The sequence below is a fragment of the Triticum aestivum genome, chromosome 6B (genome assembly GCF_018294505.1).
Source record: "Triticum aestivum cultivar Chinese Spring chromosome 6B, IWGSC CS RefSeq v2.1, whole genome shotgun sequence".
Classification (NCBI taxonomy): Eukaryota; Viridiplantae; Streptophyta; class Magnoliopsida; order Poales; family Poaceae; genus Triticum; species Triticum aestivum.
The window spans coordinates 24,192,778-24,217,576 of record NC_057810.1 but is presented as its reverse complement, the minus strand read 5'-3'; the positions used below and the strand labels follow the sequence as shown (position 1 = coordinate 24,217,576).

The following is a 24,799-nucleotide window of genomic DNA, read 5'->3' as shown; positions in this document are numbered from 1 at the left end:
TAAAAGCTTACTTACATGTACGTAGTATATGATCCTCTAAAAACATGTATGTAGTATATATGTGTGTGTATGCACAATTTTTTTCAGTTTGTTTAAATGTAGAAAACTTGCATTTGAGTAACAAGGTAAAAGACGAGCGGGGCTCTAGGTTGTGCTGGCTATTGGGCCCCATTCCACATCAGCAAACCACCCGAGAAAACCAGCCAGGGGCGTTTTTTGACTGGTATGGGATAGTTGAGGGGGCGAAGAGAATAGAAAAAAACATCAGGGGGTAATGTGAACCAAATAGACCTTTTTTTATTTGTTTTAATTACGGGCTCACTGGAACGCGAGCACCAAATCACCTCACTCGTAATCCACGTGATTATCCAAGAGGTTTCATTGTAGCTATGTATAAAATGAAAGTTCCAACACTTTAACTATCTACTGTTTATTATTATTATTATTATTATTATTATTATTATTATTATTATTATTATTATTATTATTATTAACTCTCTATTGCTAGCTTTTAAAAAATTGGACTACACAAAAACTACCCATTCGGTGGGTTTTATGAACATGCCTTTTACAATAAAAGTTGATGGTTGAAGTTGTGTCTTGATACTTTGTTAGAAACAATAGCTTTTAGAGAATCTAGAAATCAGTATTTGACACGCAACCATGAAACTATGCTTCAGCCCCTATATTCTATCTTCTCGCATACTTCAAACAAGTGTGTATTAATCTCACTAGTATATGCTATTTTTAAAACTAGCTGTGCAAATGTGTCTGAACAAACCATATACAAAAAGGAATATGATCTTTGAATAGCATGTAATAATATTATTAACATCTACAAAAATAGTTACTATTTTGCGGGGGCAAAAATAGTTATTATTATGAACAACATAGCAGAAAATAGTCGTATTCTAGCCACTATTGGTGGATCCATGTGCATGCCAAAAATAAAGAAGTTCTCATCATGTGATGACATGTTTATTAATCTCGTTAAGCGTGACACTTGTCCCTCGCTAGCAATAGGCCCCAAAGTATCTTTTCTAACGGATTGAGCCATAGTATTCTAAGTGTCCGTGCTTCGACCGATGTGCACCCACTCTTGACCTACTTGTTTTTATCCCACCGGCTTTCCCTATGGGCAGCAAGTATCCCTACCCCCTTTGTGCAAAAATTAATTTGGAAATTGTGGTAAAAATCCAGAAAAAATATTAAAAATCTTGTTTTTTAAAGGCTGGGCATTTTGTTTGGTTGAAAAAAACTTCATGGCAAAAGGATGGAAAAACTAAATTATAGCCTAGATTAGTTTTCCGAGCATGCTTTGTTTCTCAGAGCACAAATTTGTGTTGTAAATCGAAATATACAAGCAACTAGAAAGCCTGGCACATTTTATATCTTTCCATTGTTGCATTATTACATTTTTTATGTATTTGTTGTTCATCCTAGAGCCCATTTCACCTCACTCCTTTGCCACCCAAAAAATATTTTCTTCATTTAGCTTAAATTCACACTATATATTTTTCTCTTCACTTCCCTTAATTTCAAAATTATCCATGTCATCAACTAACAACCTATCATATAACTACTCTAATAGCGCGCACCTCGGTCGTCTATAGGAAGTGATGGAATGCTTTCTCTTTGCATCTTGTAGCGTGTGGAAGAGTTGTAGGTTTATATGGGAATGAAGTTTCTGCTCACGAGCTCATATGCTCTCTCATGAACAGTAAAATTAAAAAAAATAGTGAAAAAGTCAAAACAATTTGAATTTGAATTGGGAACAAAGATTGATGAATTCTCAACATGCATGCAATTTTTCATGAAGAAACAACATTCCCAAATGCTTCCGTAAAAAAACAAAATTGATGTTCCAAAAATTCTGTTTTTTAAAGCCTTTTGGAGCATTGATTTTTTTTTCATGGAAGCATTTTGGAACATTTTTTCTCCATGAAACTTTTCACACCTGTAGAACATTCGTCAATGTTTTTTGGCAAAAAAATCAGATCTTTTTTCTACTATTTGTTTCAAATTTACTGTTCATCGAGGGTGCATATGAGCTCGTGATCAGAAGGTCACTTTCGGTTTATGCGAGTACAACATTATTCCTGTATTCAAAAAATAGCATTATGCTCTCTATGTATTTACTATTTTCTGCCACATCATCACATTTCTCGCGTGCTAGAGTTTACCAACAAAACCACCAGAAAATTACCTTTTTTTGAGGCACAAATCAAGAAACTACTAGAGAAGTATTCATGCATTCGCTTTCAAGTGTGAAACGACGGGGGAGGGCATGACCTTTCTCACCAGCCAGACAGTGAGCATCTTTTTGCATCACCCGAGGTTGAGGCAAATGGCCAATAGAATGCCCCGATCTAGCATCTCTTCACATCAACCGAGCTTGGATCGACGCTCTTGACCAATCTAATCCTGCGCGCTGCGACCGACGCACACCCACTACCCGTGTGTTTGTCCCTCTGGCTTTTTCTGGATGGACGGCAAGTGTACCTTTTTAAATTTGCATCTTGCTCGTAGAAAAGGAGCAAAGCACATGGAGGCCCCATGACAGAGCCAAAAGCTCACAGTTTTTAACTACAGTTTTCAAGGCACATCGCGTGAATGCTGCATTGAAAACATTTATCTCCAAACCGATTTGCGAAAACGATGAAAGTGACGACAAGTAGGGCTAATAAAAATGAACAAACTGCCCTATATGGACCTCTGTTAGTTACGTTTTCAAAGAAAGCAAATGCATGCACAATTGTTTAGCCTGAACAAACTGCAAAGCAGTGCACAGCAAAAGGAGTGAAGCACAGTTATCTGCAAGTGGCACATGGCACTAACCCGCAGAGCGAGGAAACGACCAAGAAAGCAGAGTCTTAAGCACAGTGTACACCAAAGACGCACTATGTGCATCCGGAGTTCTTGTGCAACCGATACACACATGCTAAAAGCCCGTGATAAAATGTTCAGATTTTTCTTTATGAAAGCAAGTTAGTACACCGGCACAATATACATCTTTTGTGTGGTGAAATATTAGTTATAGACTTGATTCACAACTTGGCACAACAGTAAGTACAAATCATGGTATGAATAGTACGCATTTCGAATTGGACCATGAATTGCGCACGCTGACATTGTCAGAACTGAATTTGTTATATTGGTTTCTGGAGCTGTGAGTAGATGCATATCTGCTCCCAATTAATTTCAAAAATTTGAGAACCTGCAGCATGTATTTTTGACATCGGGTCCAAGGGCACATTGTATGTTCCTGCGTTAATGGTTTGAAAGAAAAAAAAATGGATATGTTCCATGCGACATTGAAATGTAACACTGGGCTAGGAAGGAAACACTGGCCGAGTTGGGCCGTGGCATTTTCGGCCGATGCCGCTTGCTGCTACTCCCTTCCTCTGAGCTGTTATCCTTTGCTCTGTTTTCTGTTATCGAACAAAACAAACTCTGTTTTCTCAGCAGCAGTTGAAGTTGTTGTTCACTTGTTGTTTCAGCAGCTCAAAATGAGGTAGTAGTTGTTTCAGAGCCTGGCAAGCATGTTTTCTTGTGACTGGAAACAACAGATGGCCAGACCATCTAGCCAGGTCACCATCGTGTTCTTCGCAGACCCAAGCATGGCGAATCTTACCATTTTTACCGAGAGAGCTCAGCATCATTTTATCCTAGATGCATCTCTCTGAACACTTTACGCACGGCCATTTACGTTGTTCTTGTAGAAGAGCTGCTACAAAACCAGTATAATATCACCCTCCTCAGCAAGAAATTTCCACAGCATTTTGTGGACGCACATAGTACTACTAATCGATCCTACTCCCTCTGTCCCAAAATAATAATATGCTCGTTGTATGCATACTAGGTACTACTCCCCCTGTCTCAAAATATAAGAACGTTTTTAACACTACACTAGTTTCAGAAACGCTCTTATATTATGGGACGGAGGGAGTAGCATAGAGGAGCAAGTCAACAAAGAAACCTGGGTGCACCGGCCGAGAGCTTCATCAGTACTGCTCTGTTCCTTGCCTCTGTTTCCCCTGCTCTGCTCTGCTTCACATCTGCACTCCAGGGTCTGCTTAACATCCGTCTGAGCTATCCGAGTAAACGAACTCCGTCGTCACTTAAACCCTAACGACCATGTCTCGCAGCTTTCCTGATAAACTTTTTTTTCCATGTTGCGTGTACTAATGATCAAAAGTTGCATGGTGAAGCAGGTAGTATTACGTAAAACATAGGCCTGATCTGCTCGGACAAAATACCGGTGGGCGCATGAAAAATTACAACCAATCCAAACCATCCCGGGCTTCTTACAGGTAAATTCGAAAGAATTTGAAAACAGAAAAGAAACCAGATTTTTTTTAGGTGTATGGATATCAAAGAATTAGATCGAGGCAGCCGTACATGAGTACGGTGGCAGCAAACGTATCTTATTTGATCCAATTCCGTTGAATTTCTGAAAAGTAGTCCCACCGACAGCAGAAAAAGGCACGGCTGTTGCCATATTCTTTTTATTAAAAGAAACGCCAGCTATTCGAGAATCAGGAGCGGAAATTAAGCGCCATTGTTGTTCCCTTGCTGCTGCACTTTCATTTTGGCTTCAGTTCGCCAAGCCAACATCCGTTTCCAGCTACAGTGTCTCTGTGTATGTATGTATTGTATACTCGATGTCGCCGCAACGTAAAGCAATGAATAATAATACTAACGAAACGTCACAACTGCATTCGATTCGATGGATAAATGTGCCATGTCATTGTCTGTTGGTGCTGTCCTTTTTTGGGCTTCAGATAAGAAACCAATAAGACACTAACGAAAATTAAGAACTGCATCGATTTCATAACGGCCTAACTTGAGTGATAAACATGAAAGGAAATGCAAAATCACAGCTTCGTAAGTAAACTAAACTCAAGCTGCGAGTTACCCCCGGATCAAGGTCGACTTGTGAAATTAACTTCAGTGCGGGCAACTTATAGTTTTCTCAGGGATAAACATGCCCAAGTCCTCGATGCTTTATAGGAGTATAAGTAAAAATTCAACTAAAAAGGGAATTACTGCTTTTTCTCAGAGTTGTACTGCAGATAGTGGTTTGCCTGTCATACATGTCTAATCCATCCGCTCCCTCCTGAACATGCAATTGTCATGGGAAGTAAGAGCATCTACAGCTGGACTCAGCAAATCCGCCCCCTCAAACGCCAGCAGACACTGATCGCGCACCCCTTAAATAATGTAATCCACATCCGGACACCTCAACTACCCTATCTCAAATCCATACAAACTCATGCAACTACGTCGATGCACACACATCTCCGGCTACTCCATCACTACTAACTAACATGACATCGGATTACCAAAATTTGGAATGTTTGGCTATGGTGGAGTTCATCCACGCCTGCCCTTGCCCTTCCCGGCGCCCTTGCCGTCCTTCCCGCGGAAGTACCGCTCGAAGACGCACTACGGATCGAGCCGGATCTGCTCGTCGCTGGAGCTGTCCTCGCCACCGTTCTCCTCCTTTTCCTCCTTCGGTGGCAGTCCGGCCATGGCACGACCGCCCGATTCTGCTCTCAGGCGAGGGCGCGCATGTTCCTCTGCTGCCATTTCTTCACAATGCGGGTGCGGATGGCTTCCTCCTCTGTGGCCACCCGCGCCGCCGCATCAGCCGCCTCCGCCACCGCCATTTTCCGCCACGATACGGGCCTCAGCGGCCCTTATCCTCCTTCCCACGGCGGGCCACCCATTCCCGATGGGACTCGTAGCCTACCTGACTGGTGATAGGGAAGGAGAGGTGTTTCGACTGGCGGGACCGTGAGGATCTAGCACCAGAGGACCCGAGCACCCGGTGAGCCGACAATATGGCGTCGGTCGGTCGGATCCGTCCGTCGGCCATGCGCTGTCCTCCCGGGAGCGGCAGAGTGCAATGCGGACTGCCATTGCCTCCTCCAATCCACACGAGATGACACCCCAGTCGATGGATCCGGACTGGTCAGAGTCCGATCAGCTGCCTGCCATGGCGGAGAAGGCCGAAAACTGCCGGAGTTGAGCTCGGGTGTGGAGGGGATGGAGGAGGAGAAAGTGAAGTGGCTAGGGTTTGCTCCGGGGAGCGGATGGGGACGAATATAAGTGGGGTCGGGTGGGCCAGCATGAGCTGGGTCCGACGTGGCAGGCGTGCCCCGGGTGCTTTCATATTTGGGCTGGATATGAGGGGTGCCGGTCAGCCCGGGTGTTTGAGTCCCGTTTGAGGCGTCCAACTGGGTCGAAAAAACGTGACCGATCAGTGACTGGGCAGGCCGTCCGGGCGTATGAGACGGGTTTGAGGCACGCGGCTGTAGATACTCTAAGAGGATGCACTAGAAAGATTCAGTCATAATATAAGCTTCACCTGATAATAACCTGGCTTTGAAGATTCTGTCATAAGTCCAGAATTGCTCTGTAATTCACGGTCCTATCTATCTTGGTCTCAGAGGTTTGTGTAATTTTCAGGATGATACTTTTGTTAGAGAGAAAAAGGAACGAGTATGTGAGGATGATATCTCTGCTACTTGCTCTACTGAATGATTTAGACATTTTTGGCTTGCAACTTCTGAAATTTCGTCAAATTGAAGCCTTAATTGTTATGCTTGACCATACTGTTAGGCAAACAGAATATCAAGGATATTCTGTTATCCCTTCCCATACTTAGCGCCTGTGTAATTGGAGATATCAGGCCATTATGAGAGGGATTGTAATTGAGATTGTTTCCCATGGACGTCTCATGTAATTCACTATATATATGAGATAACAGGAAGGTCCTGATTGTGGCCTCTATTCCCAATCTTTCCGGATTCTGGTGGTTTTCACAACAGCAAGAGAAAGAATGCACTGCTATTTGAAAAGAGTGTGGTGGCGTTACTTTGAGACAGCAGCCATGTTAGGGTGTTCATACTTTGAGACTTGATCACTTGTAGAAATAGCACTGAGTTAGTCATTCATGCTGAGAGAAATGTCAATCTTAGAAATATAATCTTATGTGAGGCAAAGCTAATTACATGAAGCCAAACCTATATGAAAGGGAAGAAACAATATTAATTGCAAAAATACCTTCTGTATGAAGAGTTCAAGTGCAGCAACATCTTTCAGACCTTTAAGATGGTACATGTTCTTGTCTACTTTTGAACAATGTTCAGCTATATATATTTTTTTCTCTTGTGGTGACTATGATCCTTCCAGCATTATCTAAAAACGATTTCACAAAATCTCATTCAGAAGTGGACAATATATCATCGAGAACAATAAGGCACCTTTTCTTTTTCTTTTTCTTTTTCTTTTCCTTCTCCTCCTTTTTTCTTTTCTCCTCCTATTACTACTCGAGCTAGCTCCTCTTTCGACTTTTTAACATCCATATCTCTTATGATTTTCTTTTTAGCTACAGTTGATGTTGCTCCAGCAGGGTCTTCTTGAACAGTATTTTGAAGCTTTCGTTCACTATGAGTACCAGCAGAACCTTTAGTGCATCTTTGCTTTTGTTCCATGCTTATCGATATCGTAAAGGAAATAACTAAGCAAAAATAGCACAAACTGTCACCCAAAATTATGTTGTTGGATTCATATTTGAATGTATGTACTTCCTCCATTCTATAATTATTGTTTTGTCATCTTGGTTTACTAAGATGGAGGTAACACCACAATTAAGATCGATGTTGTACAAAATTTAGTGGTGGACTGCTTTTTTTGCTATAACTTTTACGTTGGGGAAAATATGGTGTCTATTTGCTCTTGCTCTGCTTTTCATATCCGAGACAGTTGCAATCCAAACAAATGTCGTTATATTCAATGCCACGTGAGTAATTGGGTACCAAACGTCCCTCGGTAATATTCATGAGGAGATTATAGCAAACGCCACATGTCAACGTGTGGGCACTCATATTGGCCTCCCACATACACTGGGCGATGTAGATGTTCCTCCGCAATGGATCGTCAAGATTGACCTCTTCCATGGACCCGACTCCACACCAAGAGGAGCCTTGTATATGAGAGGGGATTCTTTATATGTGATGGGGTAGTTGACCAGAGTGGAATTTGTGAAACGATTCCCCTCAACTGGCTGATTTCTTTGATCCCACCCGCCGCCTTGCTTGCACAACACGTGTCCAACGTCCCACGTGACATGCTGCTTGCTTCCGATGATTTTTTCCAACTTCTACAACATCATCAATGTTGCACAAATTTCTTCCGTAACATTAGCTATGTTGCAAAAAGACTAAGATGAAAAAAGAAATTCTGCAACAAAGCCTCTATTGCAAAAAATAATCCGCAACAAAACCTCAGTTGCAAAAAAGATCAAAAAGAGATATTCAACAACAAAGCCTCTGTTGTAGAAAATAATCTGCAACAAAACCTCAGTTGAAAAAAGGTTATGCAATAAGACATCTGTTGCAGAAATTTTCTACAACAAGACCTATGTTGCAGTGATAGAGGGCGCCGATGCGCCATATCTGACGGCCCACGAGCCGGCGGACGCATAGCAGCCCCCGTGGAATTTTCCCTTTATTTACCACGATATGCGCCGATATTCCAAGCTTTTTCAGATAACCGACCCCTGCCATACAACGAGTCATACTCAGGTCTCACATGCACATCACTAGGAACGCAACTTATTTAGAGCATCGGTGCAGAATGCAATGGAATTAATATTTAGACCTGATGCTTTTGTTATGAAAGATACCAGGAATGGTATCCTCACTATGATGTTGATGGTACGTGAATCATTATGAATACAAAATGTGACAGTGGCATTAACCGGTTTTTGGGATATTGTGGGGTCCCTTTGTGAAAAAAGCGCTTTGGAGATTATGGCAGGGAACGCGTTGTCACAGTACTATGACACAGGGAGCCGGGGCCGGTCCACAGATAAACGGGGCCAGGGGCAAGACAAGAACATGGGGCCCTTCTTGACACACAAAATCTCAATTTTTATTTATTTTAAAAATTAGAAGCAAAGTAAATATCGAGTACATAGTGTAGATTGATGGAACAATATAGCTCTAGAACAGCTCCTTTTTCTAATTGTTACAATGGAAATATCTTTTTTTTTTCCTGCAAAACAAGACAAACAACGAATGATTGTTGTTCATCGACACACGGTATTTCTGAGTTTGGTGAATGAGCTAGGTTTTTTGTTTACTACAACTATTATCACCCTCATTGGTATCATCATCAGCAGCATAAATATTGTTAGTTTTTGCTCTTCGACATTTACTACCGTCAAGTGCAAAGAGTTGCTACTTTTGGAAAACTTAGCCATTACCCGCCAAAAAAGGGAAAACTAAGCGATTGATCCTTTCTGGGATTCTACCAGTTGATCTATCCATTTTTATCCCTTCCTTTAATCGCTACCAAGACATACTTTCTTGGAGACATGTCACTAAACATGCTGCATAAAAATCGTTAATAGAGCTACAGAAGAACCTGGAAACGGATTGATGTGGATGTACATGGCTTGATCCACAGGCCGCAGCAGCCGGAATTAGCACGAACAAGACGCCGCCATCATTAAGTGAATAAAATTTACCCTTTCTCTTCCAATCTCCTGCATGAGTACTCTCTCACATCTGGATCCAATGAAGAGCAGAACAATGTGCAACGTGGATTCGTGAGTGCCGGAGGGTAGGGCTAATTACCAATGAATCTTTGAATTAAGGGACGAGGTTACGGGAAGCAAGAACACATACCATCTTGATCTCTCCAACTCTAGTTGATGGGGAGTGACCAGATCGTTGAGGCTATGTTCGGTTAAACCTCATTTGGAGAGGTTTGGAGGGGATTGAGGTGGATTTTGACTTATAGAGGATTCCACCCCCCCCCCCCCACTCAAATTCCTTCCAACCGAACAAGCCCTGAGAAACGAAGGAGAGGACCATCGGGGAGCCAATTTGCGCCCTAGGTATCATGGCCGTGTCCTTGTAATCTGAGAGGCATCAGGCATGCGAGGAGTGGCGCTGTTCAGGAGTCGGGATTTGGGGAAGCGAAAGAGTCGAGGAGCTGAAGGGATGAGAACGATGACGATCCAGTGCGAATAGACATGACTTTTGCCTGGTGGGTTTTCCATAGCACGGTTCCTTGGGCCTTCATTTTTCCCTTGTACTTTCCTTGGCCCATTATACTTACTAGAGAAGGAATTTCTGGGCTGGGGCCCTGCCACCTGGGGGCCCAGGGCGGGCGCCCCGTTTGCCTGGCCTATGGGCCGACCCTGCAAGGAGCCTTCAACACCTGGGTAAACAAAAAAAATCTTCAGAAGATTAATAGGCTAAGGCCTAAGGGTGCCGGTTACGACACAAGAGAATGCAGGAAATCTTATTGACTTGTTTGAGAAACCATGTAAGAGAAAAGACAGGAAACTTTGCATTAGAACATTTAGACGTAATCCTTTCTGTAACTATTTTGTAATATGTATTACTTTGCCTTACTAATTTGTGTATTTGTTAGGATGGTACATTTGACCCGGGGCAAATTAAAATTTCTTTTATATCAAACATTTGTACTTATTTAAATTTACTTATATTGTATTACAATATTAGCGAGTATAATTTCTATTGTATAGTTGACATAGTTAACCATATAATAATGATTTTTATTGGAACCAGATAACTATGTTGTTAACTATTAATTGAAATGTTATATGTTATATTTGTAATGTGTATCACTAAATTTAAATTGTGGATGTAGCAAAAATTATCTTTGAGTTACTTTTTCACTTTGCACAACGTATATAGTTTATACATATATATATATATATATATTTGTGTGTATGTGCATTTGTCCATGTATATTTTAGTATTAAGTAAGCATATGTATAGAATCTTCCAGAGTATAAACTGAACTATTTGTAAACGTGTTGAAAGTTAGGTTCGGTAACAAGTGCTCAATATGTGCATGCTCCATAATTGGCATTGAATAACATTGATTACCGACGAGTATAACATGTCATCTATTCGATTATTTATACATACAATTTGTTTATTTGGTATGCTTGTCTGGAAGCTTGGTTTCTTCATGTCATCGATTCAATTATTTATACATACAATTTGTTTATTTGATATGCTTGTGTGGAAACTTGGTTTCTCTCTGTATACAAGAGCTTCTAGTTAACATAGCTTCCTGTATTAACTTTGTCGTACGTCTATCAAAGAGACACTAGTAGGCTAACTAAACCAATCATCACCTTACATATTGAGTAGTTCTTATTTGATACACACTATTGGCTGATCATTATAAAAAAGGACACATCCATAATGATGCGTGTTTGTCATAATAGTTCATGTTTTCTGTCACCCATGTACATTCGTGGCGATTTTATGAAAAAATCAAGATAATCATACATGTGCTTTCATAGATGTGTTCCATGGCAATAATCACTTTTTAATCAAGGAAGTGTACACTTCCATGACAGAAAATGACGCGTCATGGAAATATTTTCGTTAAGGGTAACCGACACATGGCAACCACCATAATGGGTCGCTATTAAGCTATCGGGTGCAAGTTCAAAATCCGATACATGTTAACAACGTCAACGAATGACGATTCTTGAAAACGAAGTTGGAGTTGAGGCGAATTACGCCGGGTTGCCACCGCCGAGTGACTTTCACCGTACTGGTTCCATTTTCTTTTCCGAACTCTCTCGAAGTGGGAGGGCGATGAGTGGTGGCCAGAGATGACAGGGTACTGCCGGAGCTAAGTGAGGCAGAGGTGAGATGTTGTGGTCGTCGGCGTGGTTGTGCTCGGGCGGAGGAGCTCCGACGTGAGCACAATGGACGGAGATGGCCAGAGGAGGTCGTGATGGGCACGGGGCTGCTGGATCTGCAGCTGCTGCTGATGACGACGGCGGGCACGAGAGCCGGGGAGGAGGAGGGCGGACAGGAGGATGGGGCGCTCGCGCCGACGGTGGTGGCGCCATCGTCATCCGACAAGCAGAGGGGCGCGCGGGGGTCATGCGTCCCTGTCGGTGGCGGCGCACAAGAGGAGGGGTCGAGGGGATCGGGGAGACAGACGAGCAAGGTGAGGGGCTAGGTTTGTATTTGGGCCCCAACCTGGCTTGCCAATAGGGGTGGATTAAGGAGCAGCTCGGCTTGTTAGGCTCGTACTCGTTAAGCTCATGCTCGTTAAGGCTCGGTTTGTTAAGCTTGTTAAGATTAACGAGCAGAAAAGCCAGCTCGGCTCGGCTCGTTTGAAGCTCGTTAAGCTCGTGACCGCTCGTTAACAGATTATAATGTGTTATGACATACATGATGGATGTGTAGGTATGGTATTCAAGATGAAATATGGTGACTACAAAAAGAAATACATTAGTTTGTTGCCTCATATGTCGATTAGATTAAATAGATGAGCTAAGGTGCTACAAAAAGTTTGTCACGTAGGATGAAAATATGTGTTGTGTTGTTGCTAACTCATTAAGGTCGTTAAATTTAATGAGCTAAAATCAATGATTGGCTCTGTTCATTATGAAGCGAGCTACGAGCTTAACAAGCCGAACTATCAAGCGCTCATTAAGCTCGCGAGCTACAAGCTTTTGGTCCAGCCCTACCTGCCAATCCCTCCGAGTTGGACCCCAACAACAGAAACTGGAAGCTGCGTTGCCGAACACTTTTCAGTGAGAAGCCATGTGAGAAGCTGAATCTAGGAAGTTTTTGAGAAGCTGGACAATTTCATAACACGCCCCAAATGTGATGGTTTTGCCTAAATAACTCCGGCAGTGGCAATGCCGGTCTAGCCCTCTGCCGCGGTAGGCTTGCAGCGTGAACATTCCTTGATGAGGCGATAGTGCAGGTTCTGTTGCTCATGTCCTCCACCTTTGGCCCTCCATCACCTCCTTGGCGATGCACCACAAAAATGGTTGCGGGGGATACAAACCAAGATTAGAGCTTGAAACGACACCTAGTGCTGAATGGATAAAGTAGTAGTTTTCTTTTTCTGTTTCCGTTGGTTAGTACTTAGTGGAATAGCAGCTACCATCCGGTTCTAGTTGCAATATACTCACAAGATCCTATATTAGTTTACAAATAGAGTACTACTACTTAACTTGCGAAATGCAAAGAGCATTACATTTTGTAATGTGCTAACTTCATTGAGGGGATAGATATTGATCTGTTGGTTATACATCCCCAAAGGACTTTATGATGGTGCCCGGGGATTCTACTCGACCATTACGAGCGAGTAATTCAAAACCCAAATCAACCAATTTGATTTAAAATCACTTCATGAATCATGAATGGCGCGACTACGAGTAATTAGTAATGACTGCCCAATAAATGCCACTGGTACCTTTTAAAGGTTCACCGCCACTGTCGTGTTGGTCGGCCCGCCGCCGCAACCCCACCCACGCTTCTGGGCGCCGTCTCGCTCGGACGGGCGACGCCGCTGGAATATAACCACCGGAGCGACGACGCCATCCAGACCGCCGCCACCGCACGCCTGTCCGACTCCCACCGCACCCCATCGCCCGGCAGGCTCCGTCGTAGGGCCTAGCTCTTCGCCGCCGGCCCAATGGCAGACTTTGGCAGGCAGATTTCTGATTTGGGGGTGGGTGATTACAGTGATGCTATCCATTGCTCCCGCTCCCGTGGAGTGAAGCAAATCATATCTGGGGGATAAGCGTTTACGCTTTAGAAACGTCAAGGCGTATTCCTCCGCTTTAACTAGTATTTGCATAACTGCGTTGGCTTGAAAATTAGGCTGCCGGAGGCTACTGACGCGAGTACTGCCACCTTTTACTTTCAGAGAAACAAAGAGGAAAGTGAGAGCTTGGATATGTGCTGGATTTTCTTTTTTGCGAGATTAATACTCTGGATACAAATATAAGATGTTTTAGATCACTATTCTAAGGCGCTTCTAGTGATCTAAAAGGTCTTATATTAGTTTACAGTGGAGTAGTTTATTCTGAGACAATAGAGTTACAAACCTCAATACATGGGGTCCTCTGTTGAATTGTGGAACTTAATAAATGTATCTGCCCATTTTTTTTGTGGGTAACTAATGAAATTAAAGTGCGAGGTAGTATTGCTCACGCCTCACGCAGCAACTAATGGAGCTGCCACTTCGGTTCAGCGCTTTTCAAGGCCTGCACCATACCTAAGTCTGAATAAATGGACTCTGTCGTTCTTTGTTGCCGCTGTCCTTTTTTGGCGTCAGTTCATTTAGCAGAGCACAACAGCCGGGCAACATCCGTTTCCAGCTGCAATGCCCGGTGATACTACGACGGAAAGCAGTGAATAATACCAGCTGAACTTGCAAAACTGCATCCGATACGATGACGTGCTAAATGATACATGCATCTTTTTCTCAGGGGTTACCTACCACCAGAGAGAAAAAGTAGTGAAATAGCAAAATCCACTGTCGAGATCAAACATACATACTACATGATACATGCATCTTTTTCTCAGGGGTTAACATGTCCAGGTTATTGGTGTTGTGTCAAAGTCAAACCTCTGCCTTTTCTCTGGGTTGTGCTGCTGACAGTGCTTTGCCACTCATACATGTGCACGTAGTCCATCCTCTTCCTCCTTAACATGCAATTGGCAAGGGAGGTAAGGGATGTACTACATAGCTGCAGTCATAATATCCAATATTCAGCAATTAGTTCTGGAATTGTTCTGTAGCTCGGAATACTATGATGATCTTTATCTATCTTCTTACGAAAGAAAGGAACAGGTCTGTGAGGATGATATCTCTGCTGCTTGCTCTACTTCAGTCTTATAGAATTTTCTTGGCTAGCAGCCTATGAAGGTTCAGACTATTGTTGCTTTACTACATTTGGTCATTCTCTGGAAGCTGGTGATCTTGGAACAACATATGACCGGCCTTAAAAATAGAACAATATATGAAGAGAATGGTGTGTAGTATTGAAATATACAGATCTGTGGAGCTGCAGAAACTACCAAAATGCAAATTAAATTCTTTTATTTATTGCCTGGCCATCCTCCCATGTTACAGATATGAGAGTTCCACCTCTGACTAATGACAGTGACAAGCCAACCAAAAATTTGCAACATTTGTCCATAGTCCATACCGAAAATAAAAGAGAATGAAGTATCCAATACGTACATCATAAAAGTTGCCAATACTTCCAAAAAAAAAAAAAGAGTTGCCAGTACTAGAAGGCATACTGGACTAATACATCAGCTGACAAGTTATATGCTATTTGGCCTGTTTCCGGAAGACAATATCACGGAAGATCTTTGAAATCCTTAAAACTACTGAGGGTAGAGTAATGATGCAAGGACCTGGTTACCGCACAGATACTGTTAGAGCGTGAGGTGTGGCTTCAGGCTCTAATCCTACCTATATCGGCACGGCACACATCCATAGTACACTCCTACTCCATATGAACTGAATATTCCTCACGACCTGCTTGGTTCAGACAATGAGATGGCTGTGAGAGAGTCGTGTCACTTTACGACCTGTTACCGTGTTATATTGGTTCGACTCAGCCAGCTGCTGCGTCCGTACATGGCTAATCTTGAACCTGAAGTACTGTCTCTGATTTTTATATGAATGCACAGCAAAATAAGTTCTATGTAGTGCGTTTTAAAGTGAAACCACTGCTGCATTACAGACTTACAATCCTGCTGTATAGGCCCGAGTGACCCAGTTTTTGTAACAGATACATCAATGACTAGTCCTACTGTACGTACAGTACGTAGAATACAGGACAAGTACGATAATAAGAATCCCATGGAAACACACACACACATACACACACACACACACACACACACACACACACACACACACACACACACACACACACACACACAAAGAGTTTAATAGTTCACTCTCACGTGCTCCGCTACCTGCCTCTCCACCTGTTCCCTCTGCACCTCTAATATTTTACTGTAATAACTGTCACCATCATTAGGAAACTGAATTTCTTTGAGGCTTTTGAGGGCTGGTAGCCCGGAGATGTCCTTCAGCTCGTCGCACACACCAATTTGTAGCAGCTCAATCTTGGGCATTGTGTCTTCTCCAAATAGCACCGACTGGATGTCTAACCAACTGAGCTCCAGCACCATGAGGCTAGGGAAAGATGACCTCTGGAAATGGAGCTGTGTCCCCCTGAATGAGTCATAGCGCAGGCGTAGAACCGCTATATTTGGTAGCACCCCGAGGGTTTGTATAGCATCAACTTGCTCCAATTTGCTAAACTGTAGCACCAACTTGGAGAGATTCTGAAGCTTATGGATCCATTTTGTTACATTGACTAGCTTGCCATGCAGAGTGAGGCTCTCGAGGCTGCTTGGTGGCAGCAAACCCTCACCCAAACAGCCATCTAACTCGTTCCCCTCTTCATGCTGGTTACCTATTTCAACTGACAAAGATTGAAGTTGATTATGACCAGCAATGGCAGACCATAACTCCTTGATGTTTCTGTAGCTCAGACCACCCACTTTAAGCTTACGTAGCTGAGTAAGCTCTCCGAACTCTTTTACAGTGGCATTTCCATTTCTCCCAGAAACATCAGCGTAACCTAATGAGTGAAGGGCCTTCAATTTGCCAATCCCTCTAGGAAGAATAATGCCATCTAGGTTCCTCTCCTGGAAGCGGTATAGATTGAATATATCATACCTGTTCAAGCCGGCATCTAAAACTTGTGGTCTCAAGAAAATATGACCTCTGGAACACAAAACGCTGCATCTTTTACATGTGGAAATACGATCAATGTAACGTTGATACTTATCAACTATGCCATCCTCTCCCCTAACACGCAAACAGTGCCAATGATCATCTGCATGAAGGTGTTGTAGCTTCCGAAGATTGGTGATTATTGTTGGCAACTCAGATATACGTGTACCTCTAACATCCAGTGTTTCGAGGTGCCTCAAATTCCGGAAAGAATTAGGCAAGAATAAAATGTTGTGACATCCTCGAAGAGAAAGGTACTTGAGATGATGGAGCTGCCCTATTTGATTAAGATGATGATCCCTTAACCCCAGTGTGTCTTCTAAGTCAAGCACTCGCACAAACCTCATAGTGTTGGAGATGAAAAATGATCTCCACTCTCCAAACACGGTCAATGACCGTACATGTGACAATTCCAGCATGCTCTCCAGCACATCTTTGTCCCTTTTCCAGTTGCTACCTATGACAAGATGGCGTATTGCACCTTGTGTGTCGCTAAAACAACATCCTTCCTCCAGCGTGAAAACAAGGTTTTCCTCCCTAGCCTTTGAGATACATATTTGACGGATCATATCATGAAGTTGGCAAGAATTGATTTTCTGACTGTATTGGTCTGTCCCTTCCCCTGGCATGATCATACTCCTATCCAGGAGCTCATCAAAGTACCTCCGACAAAGTTCAATTGCACTCATGCCATGCATATCCCTTGAGTAGCCCTCTGCAATCCACCGCCGCACCAAGCGACCCCACCTAATTCTGTGATCTTCTGGAAATATGGCCAGGTATAAGAAAGCAGACTTGAGATGGTATGGCAAACCATCATAGCTCCTCATAAGAATTGTCTTTATTGTCCGAAGTTCAGGATTTATCTCCAATTCTGTGCTAATACAGGCATGCATCTTTCTCCATTCAATAGAATTTTTTGGCTTAGTAGCTAGGAATCCACCAATAGTTGATATTGCAAGGGGAAGTCCAGCACATTTATGCAGGATAAATCTTGCTTGCTCCATCATAGCTGGGACTAAATCTTTTTCTTCAATATTGTCCTTGAACACCTGCAGCAGATAGAATTTGACAAAGTTAACTATCTAGATTCAAGATTTACTGTTGCTAACTAAATAATGTGAACTTGATAGTCCTAGCTTCAACTTGTAGATTCTGGAAGCGAAACCGTGACACAAGGGGGAAGTCTGTTATGAAATTATTCTGTCCGACTTTGATTTAACATTTTTGTCGAAATTTCCCTTTTGTTACTATTACTTAGAAGTGATATGAAAATAAATTCTCTTCATAGTGAGAACTCACAGCATTCTAATTACCTTGTATCTCAGGTGTGCACTAAACATTGTCATCCTAGATACTGCTACAATACAAATGTGCACTTGAGAGCACGAGTGGGATAATCCAAATATGCACATGGGAGCACATGCTCCGGGTAGAAAAATGTACTTTCAAGAAACTCTGAAGAAATCAAGAATACAAATTTTCAAGTACCTTGCGCAGAATTACATTTTTTTTAAATATTGATAATTTTGCTTAAATAAATAAATAAATAAATTTGAGGATAACAAGGTTGAAATTTGTGCACATAAGCCTGGTAACAAACCTGATGACTGGTTGACAGTTTTAATTAATTTTGTGACAAGATTCACTAAAAACAGTACAAGCAAAAGAACTATTATTGCTCGACTCCAAGCAATACCGGCAAATTAAAAAGACTCACACCTAACAAAGTAATTTAGCTACTTCACCAGCTTCCATTAAATAGACAAGTATGACTCATTAAGTATAGTGAGAATATTTGACGCTGCAACTAAACTAAGGAGGCAAAGCATTTACATCAACGAGAGAGAATGTAAGTTGATTGTTAGGACGTACCTAATTACAATCCTAACATAATCTTTGTTGTATTTCTGTGGCATATGGGAAAAATTGAGAGCACAAAATTGCTACTTTAACTCTTCAAATTTGCTTGCACAGAACAAAAACTGCAAGTTTTCTATGTAACTTTTTCGAAGAAAGGACAAAAGCTTTGCATCTTATCGCATTATTAGAAAGAATAATTTACAAGCCTAAGACTACGCAAGTACATCCAAACACCAACACAGAGGATAACAGCGGACAAATCACTAGTCGCTCATTACAACAGAGATTCCACCAAACTGACAATGGCATTGATGCCGTCCACACATAACAGAAGCACGCACACGCACCCCAACTTGAGAAAAGAAGTTAGCCCATCAACAACATTGAATCACAACCTCACACCATCGATAAAGGTGCGCCCCCGCCACACCATGGATATCCTCCCACCAAGTAGGCTAAATACGGCATGACCCACACAATGATGAGGAGAAAGCCCTGGCTTGACCAAAATGAGCACGTGAGACGCCCCGGACATGGCATAAAGATGTTGAACTACCAACCGCGGTCGACAACCTGGATGTCGCACCGCCGCACAAAGCCACACTTTGCATCTATTGGAACAAACTCCTGAACCACTAAATGTCGTTTTCCCACCGCCTCATGATGTAGACAACCCAAGCTAGCCAAAGCATGGTCATCGTCCATGCACCGCCGAGGCACTGACGTACCAGTCAACACAGGTGTTCGAGCCACATCCCTAGGATGAAATGGTACAAGTTCATCGATGCACCCCTCCATGGGCACACAAAGCAGCAACACGTCCACGTCGTGGATGCCACTGTGAACCTGGGAGCTAGACGATGCCCCGCAGATCTAGCGAGCTGCTGGCCATAGCTCACATCAGCGTATCTACATGCTTGCTGCTGCCCCGGCCTCCGACGGATCTACGAAAACACCACCGACATATTCTAGATAGCATCCACAAACTTGCCAACCCATGGTGCTTGGGCGGAATTCAGCAAGCTAGTACAGATCAGGAGGCTCCACTCCCCCAGTCACCCGAACCCACCATGGTGCTTGGGCGGAACTCAGCAAGCTAGTACAGATCTTATATTTTCCTGAATCGATTGGTGGACATTTTCCTAGAACTAATATTTTGGTATGAACTATTAGAGTTTAAACATTTTCTTCGAAGAAGATGTCAGCTTTTATACTTCTAAATTTTGAATTGAGAGAAATGTCAAGCTTACAATACCAATATAATGTGAAGCAAAACTCATATGAAAGAGAAGAAATGGTATTAGTTACAAAAATACCTTCTTCTTGAAAAGGTCAAGTGCAGCATCATCTTTCAGACCTTCAAGACAGTACATGTTCTTGTCTTCTCTTGAACAATGTTTGGCAATATCTTTTTGTCTTGTGGTGACTATGATCCTTCCAGCATTATCCAAACATGATTTGACCAAATCCCATTCAGAAGTGGACCATATATCATCAAGAACAACAAGGCACCTTTTCAATTTTAGTACCCGAGCTAGCTCATCCTTCAACTCTTGAAGTTTCATCACTGATATGCTTTTCTTTTGCGCTCCAGTAGTTGCTGCTGATCCGGCAGGACCTTCTTGAATAGTATTCTGAAGCTGCAAAGCCAAATCTCTAAGGAGTACTTCAGGGTTAAAGGGACGCAATGCAGTGGCCCATGCACGCTTCCAGCCACCAAGCTGCTGGCTTTGGTAGATGCTTCGGACAAGAGTGGTTTTTCCAAGACCCCCCATTCCCCAAACAGAGATCACCTTACAGCCTTGATTGTTGTCCGGTTGGTCAACTAATTTGATAAGAACAGATTTCTCTGTTTCTCGCCCACAAAGCACTTCATCAGTCAATGCCAGTGTCCTGCTGCGTTCGAACTTCTTTCCAGCAGTTGAGTTATGAACTTTTTCTTCATTTGCATTGTTACGTTCTTGATCTTCCACATGTATTTCGGTGGTGAGCACTGCTGTGTTTTTCTCAATAGTAGTAACATTGTTCGTGTTGGAAATGGGCTCAGTAGAACATGCTTCATGCATAGCCTGAACAAAAAAAGATCTATGAGAATTTATGCACTTGTGCTTTACACCCTTTCACATCTAGACTACCCATATGTCTCTTTAAATATTGAGGATTTTCATGTGCACAATTTTATTGAGAACAATATACCCAACAAATATTATTGAGTATCACCTTCAGTAGCCTTGCTTCATTGGTGTCAAACATTGCCACACTAACACAGCCCACGCTGACTTGCTCCTCTGAATTTATAACAGAAACTAGGACAAGAAAAAGATTTACCTTCTTGTGGAACAAATAAAAAGTTTGATCACATGACAACTGCTTCAACTCCGAAACTTGGTACGGTTTCTCTGTGCACAACCTTGCAATTTCAGCTTGCTGCGTGGAAACGATGATTCTACTTTGTTTCTTGTTGTCGGGAAAGTACTTCTTAATGCAATGCCACTCTTCTATTGTGGCCAGGTCATTTATGACAACCAGGTAGCTATTCTTACACAACTGTGCATTAAACACACGGACTAAATCACTTTGATCCATCTTCTCCATCTTGGCCAGAACATTAGCCCCGACACTTGTTTCTTGTTCTGGCTTTCCAATCTCATCATGGGGGTTTTCATAAAATTGCCTTACGAAGCTCCTGAGGAACTCTTGTGGATTGAAAGATGGCTTTCCAACCTCATCATGAGAATTTTCATAAAATTGCCTTACCAAGCTGCGGAGGAACTCTTGTGGATTGAAAGGATGCATCAACCTAATCCAAGCACAGAATCCAAACCTTTTCAGTACCTTTGGGTCATCATAAACCTCCTGGATAGCAGACGTCTTCCCGATATCACCGCTGGTTCCCCACATGGCGATCACCCTAAGGTCCACATCCTTGCTGGTAATCAACTGATGGAGGTCCACCTCTGATGATTTTGTATGCTCCAAGGCAGCAAGCCTTGCTTCGTTGATGCCAAACATTGCCGCAGTAGCAATGCTGGCCTGCTCCTCTGCCATGGTAGACTTGGAGCCTGAGCTCTCCTTGATGAGGCGATAGCGCAGGTTCCTGTTGCTCACGTCCTCCACTTTGGCCCTCAGCTCCTTCACCTCCTTGGCGATGCGGCGTCGATCACCCGGATTGCGGGGGATGCACCACATAAATGGCTTTTTCTCTGAGTGGAGGCCAAAATCCATGAGGTTGTCCTCCACCTTGTAGGCTAGGACCCCGATCTGTTTCACCCAGGTGGTGAGCACCTTGTTCTGGCTTTGCTCCTCATCCGCCGTCATCAGGAATGACTGCATCATCTGCAGCTCATCCTTGATGAAGTCCACATCGCGCTCGACGCCGAGCTGCAGCGCGATTTCCTCCGCCGCCTTTGACTTGGCGTAGCCCAGCGCGCCATCAAGCACGGCTTTGCCCACGCTAACCGCCGTTGCCTCCATTCTTCTCAGTGTTTTCGTGTTGTGATGAGAGGCGTTGGTGCTATGCTAGATCAGGAGATATTGATCTTTGGCAGTATTCTTTGGCTTTCGTGCAGCTTAACCTTGGAGTACAATGCACCTATTTTAGGTCGCGTGGAGTAGCAGAGAGAGCATCTGATGCTTTGCAGAAAGCAGCAAGGAGATAAGATTTGGAGCTTGTGCATCAATGGCCCTTGCAGGCCAGGCAAAGCATCTACTTTTGTCCAAAACAGCAGACCTGTCATTGCACTTCTTTTCTTGCCAAGGCTGTTTTCGCAAAGTGATTTCAAATTATACGAACGAAAGATTATTGCTGGAAATGACACCAAGTGCTGAACGGATCAAGTAGTATTCCTTTCTTCTTCTTTTTCTTCTTTTGGCTTTCGTTGGTAATAAAGTAGCAGCCAGCGTATGATTCGAGCTGCAGTGTATATATGGAAAGCAATGAATAATACTTTAACTTGAGAAGTGCAGAGAGCATTGGATTCAGTAATGTGCTAATTAACTTCAGTGAGGGGGTAGATATGGACCTGTTGATTGCAGGTCAGGTAATGCATCTCCGAAGGTCTTAGTGATATGCTACCTTCAGTGAGGGGATAGCCTATGTTTGAATAACTCTTTCCATTTTTACTATATAAATTACTCCTACTTCTCTCCTGCATTTGAAAGCTCAAGCAGAGTTCACTATGCTGACAAGGACAGAGCTTACACATCACCTCAACTCAATTCAGAAATCAGACTATGCAGATTCTCCATACCACAGAACACGCTACATGTAATCAACCCGTAGGTCTACTACGGTGCCCGGGAATTCAGATGTCGAGTAAGACACTAGGAGTACTGTCTAACAGACCACTGGGAGTTAGTAATTCAGAATCTGAATGAACCAATCTTTTGACTTGCTTAAAATCACTTGCTGAATGGCACGTCTTCTCCTCGACGCTAGGAGTGATTACCAGTCAAATCTCAAGGTTCACTTCACTACTTTTAAATTGCAGCTGACGTTGACACCTCGTCTTCGCAATAAGCCATAACCCATGAGCGAGGCGGCGTCGGCGTCCACTCCCGCCACTGTCTTGCTGGTCGGGCCGCCGCCGCAACCCCACCCCCGCTGCCGGCGGCGCCCCGTCTCCATCGGACCGCCGCCGCCTGTCCGACTCCTACCGCACCCCATCCCCTCCGTCGTCGCGCCAAGCTTCTCCGCCGGAAAACCTGACCGGCGTCGCCGCCGGCGGATGAAGCCAATCGAGGATCCGATTTCTGATTTGGGGGGTGGGTGATTATACGTCACGATAATGCTAATGCGATGCTAGACTTCAGGCTGCCTGTTTACACTTCCAGTATCTAAAAGCGTATTCATCGTCTTTCACTTTTATTTTTATTGTTTTTGAAATAGCTCACCGCTCATGTCAAATGGTCTCGTGTTTCATTTAGTCGGTCGTCTTATGTTTTTCGGGCGTTAAGGCCTAATCTATCTTTCACTTAGCTGGTCATCACACAGAGATAAACTTTTCAAAAGGAGGATCGTGGGTTCGACACTTTGATTACCGGTGCCACGTGGTCGATGTGGAAGCAGCGGAATGCCCGTGTCTTCAACCGAGCAGAGCAACAGTTAGACGCGCAGGCCCTGGTGAACAGCATCTTAGATGAAATAAAGGAGTGGAAACTTGCTAGAGGCGGAGTTGATGGTTTACAAGTTCTGTGAGAGTGTAGTTTCTTTTCTTGTTGTGGTTTTTTTTTTTTTGCGAGGATTCTTGTTGTGGTTTGGGTGGGTTAATGGTGGTGTTCGCACTACTATCGGCTTCTTGTGATCAAATTTCTCCCTGCTATAAAATTATGGTACGCAATTTGTGTACTATCGAAAAAAACCCTTAGCTGGTCATCTTAATGGTATTTCTATCACACCTGGTCTACAACATGAATGTAGCTGGGCTGCTGGGGTTTCATGGTTTTTATTTCTAACAACTCCATCTGTCCCAGTGTAGTGTCAAAAACATCTTACATTATAGGACGGAGGGAGTAATTCATAATGCATTTGGGATCAAGGTTTTGGATCCCAAATAGGCAAATTTTCTCGTGGGTGGGCTATATTTCCTCCGGTAACCACGGTTACCGAGAAATACCGAACAAATTTTGGACGAAATTTACAATTGAATTTTGAATTCAAACAATTTTAACTTAGATATAATAATGTCTTGAACTGATGTCATTCAGAAAAAAGAGTTAGTAGCTCAGTGGTACCTCAACTACGTGAGCCCTAAGTTGTGTTTAGGTCGCGAGTTCGATTCTCGGAAGGAGGACTCGAACCAGCTACCTCTCGAGGCGCATAACAGATGGTTACCAGTACGCCAGAGTAAGGTCGTTTTCTCGAATGAGAAACGAAGCTAATCTATTTGACCTTGAGCATTCAAATTCAAATTATTCACAGTGCCCTCTCGGCTCTAATTGAATCAAACATTGTTTGGCTCTGCTTATGGGCATTAAGTTGCTGGAAATAACAAGCTTATGAAAGAAAGGGAGGTTGTTACTAAAAAACTACTACTCCCTTCATTCTAAATTATAAGATGTTTTTTTTAATCGGTTGTATATAGACATATTTTAGTGTGTTTGTTTACTCATTTCAGTTTCTATTTGGTCAATAATAAAATATTCAAAACATCTTACAATTGTGAGCATACGTGGTAGATCATAGAATAGGCTATATTGAACTGTCTGTCACGTTGTGGATGTACCCTACTTGACAAATGGTTGATTTTGAACCATCAACCGTGTGTACATATTATTTTAAAGTGACTAGTGA

General features: G+C 42.9%; 1 protein-coding gene across 1 annotated transcript; it reads right to left on the bottom strand.

Annotated features, from left to right (window-relative positions):
• Positions 1–15,547: 15,547 nt before the first annotated feature.
• On the bottom strand, positions 15,548–22,064 carry LOC123135489 (disease resistance protein Pik-2). Its single transcript, XM_044554573.1, has 3 exons — positions 20,836–22,064; positions 19,824–20,576; positions 15,548–17,696 (listed from the first exon to the last, which is right to left on the bottom strand). Exons 1-3 carry the CDS (start codon positions 21,979–21,981, stop codon positions 15,786–15,788), a joined length of 3,810 nt encoding a protein of 1,269 aa, XP_044410508.1. The 5' UTR covers positions 21,982–22,064; the 3' UTR covers positions 15,548–15,785.
• Positions 22,065–24,799: the final 2,735 nt, after the last annotated feature.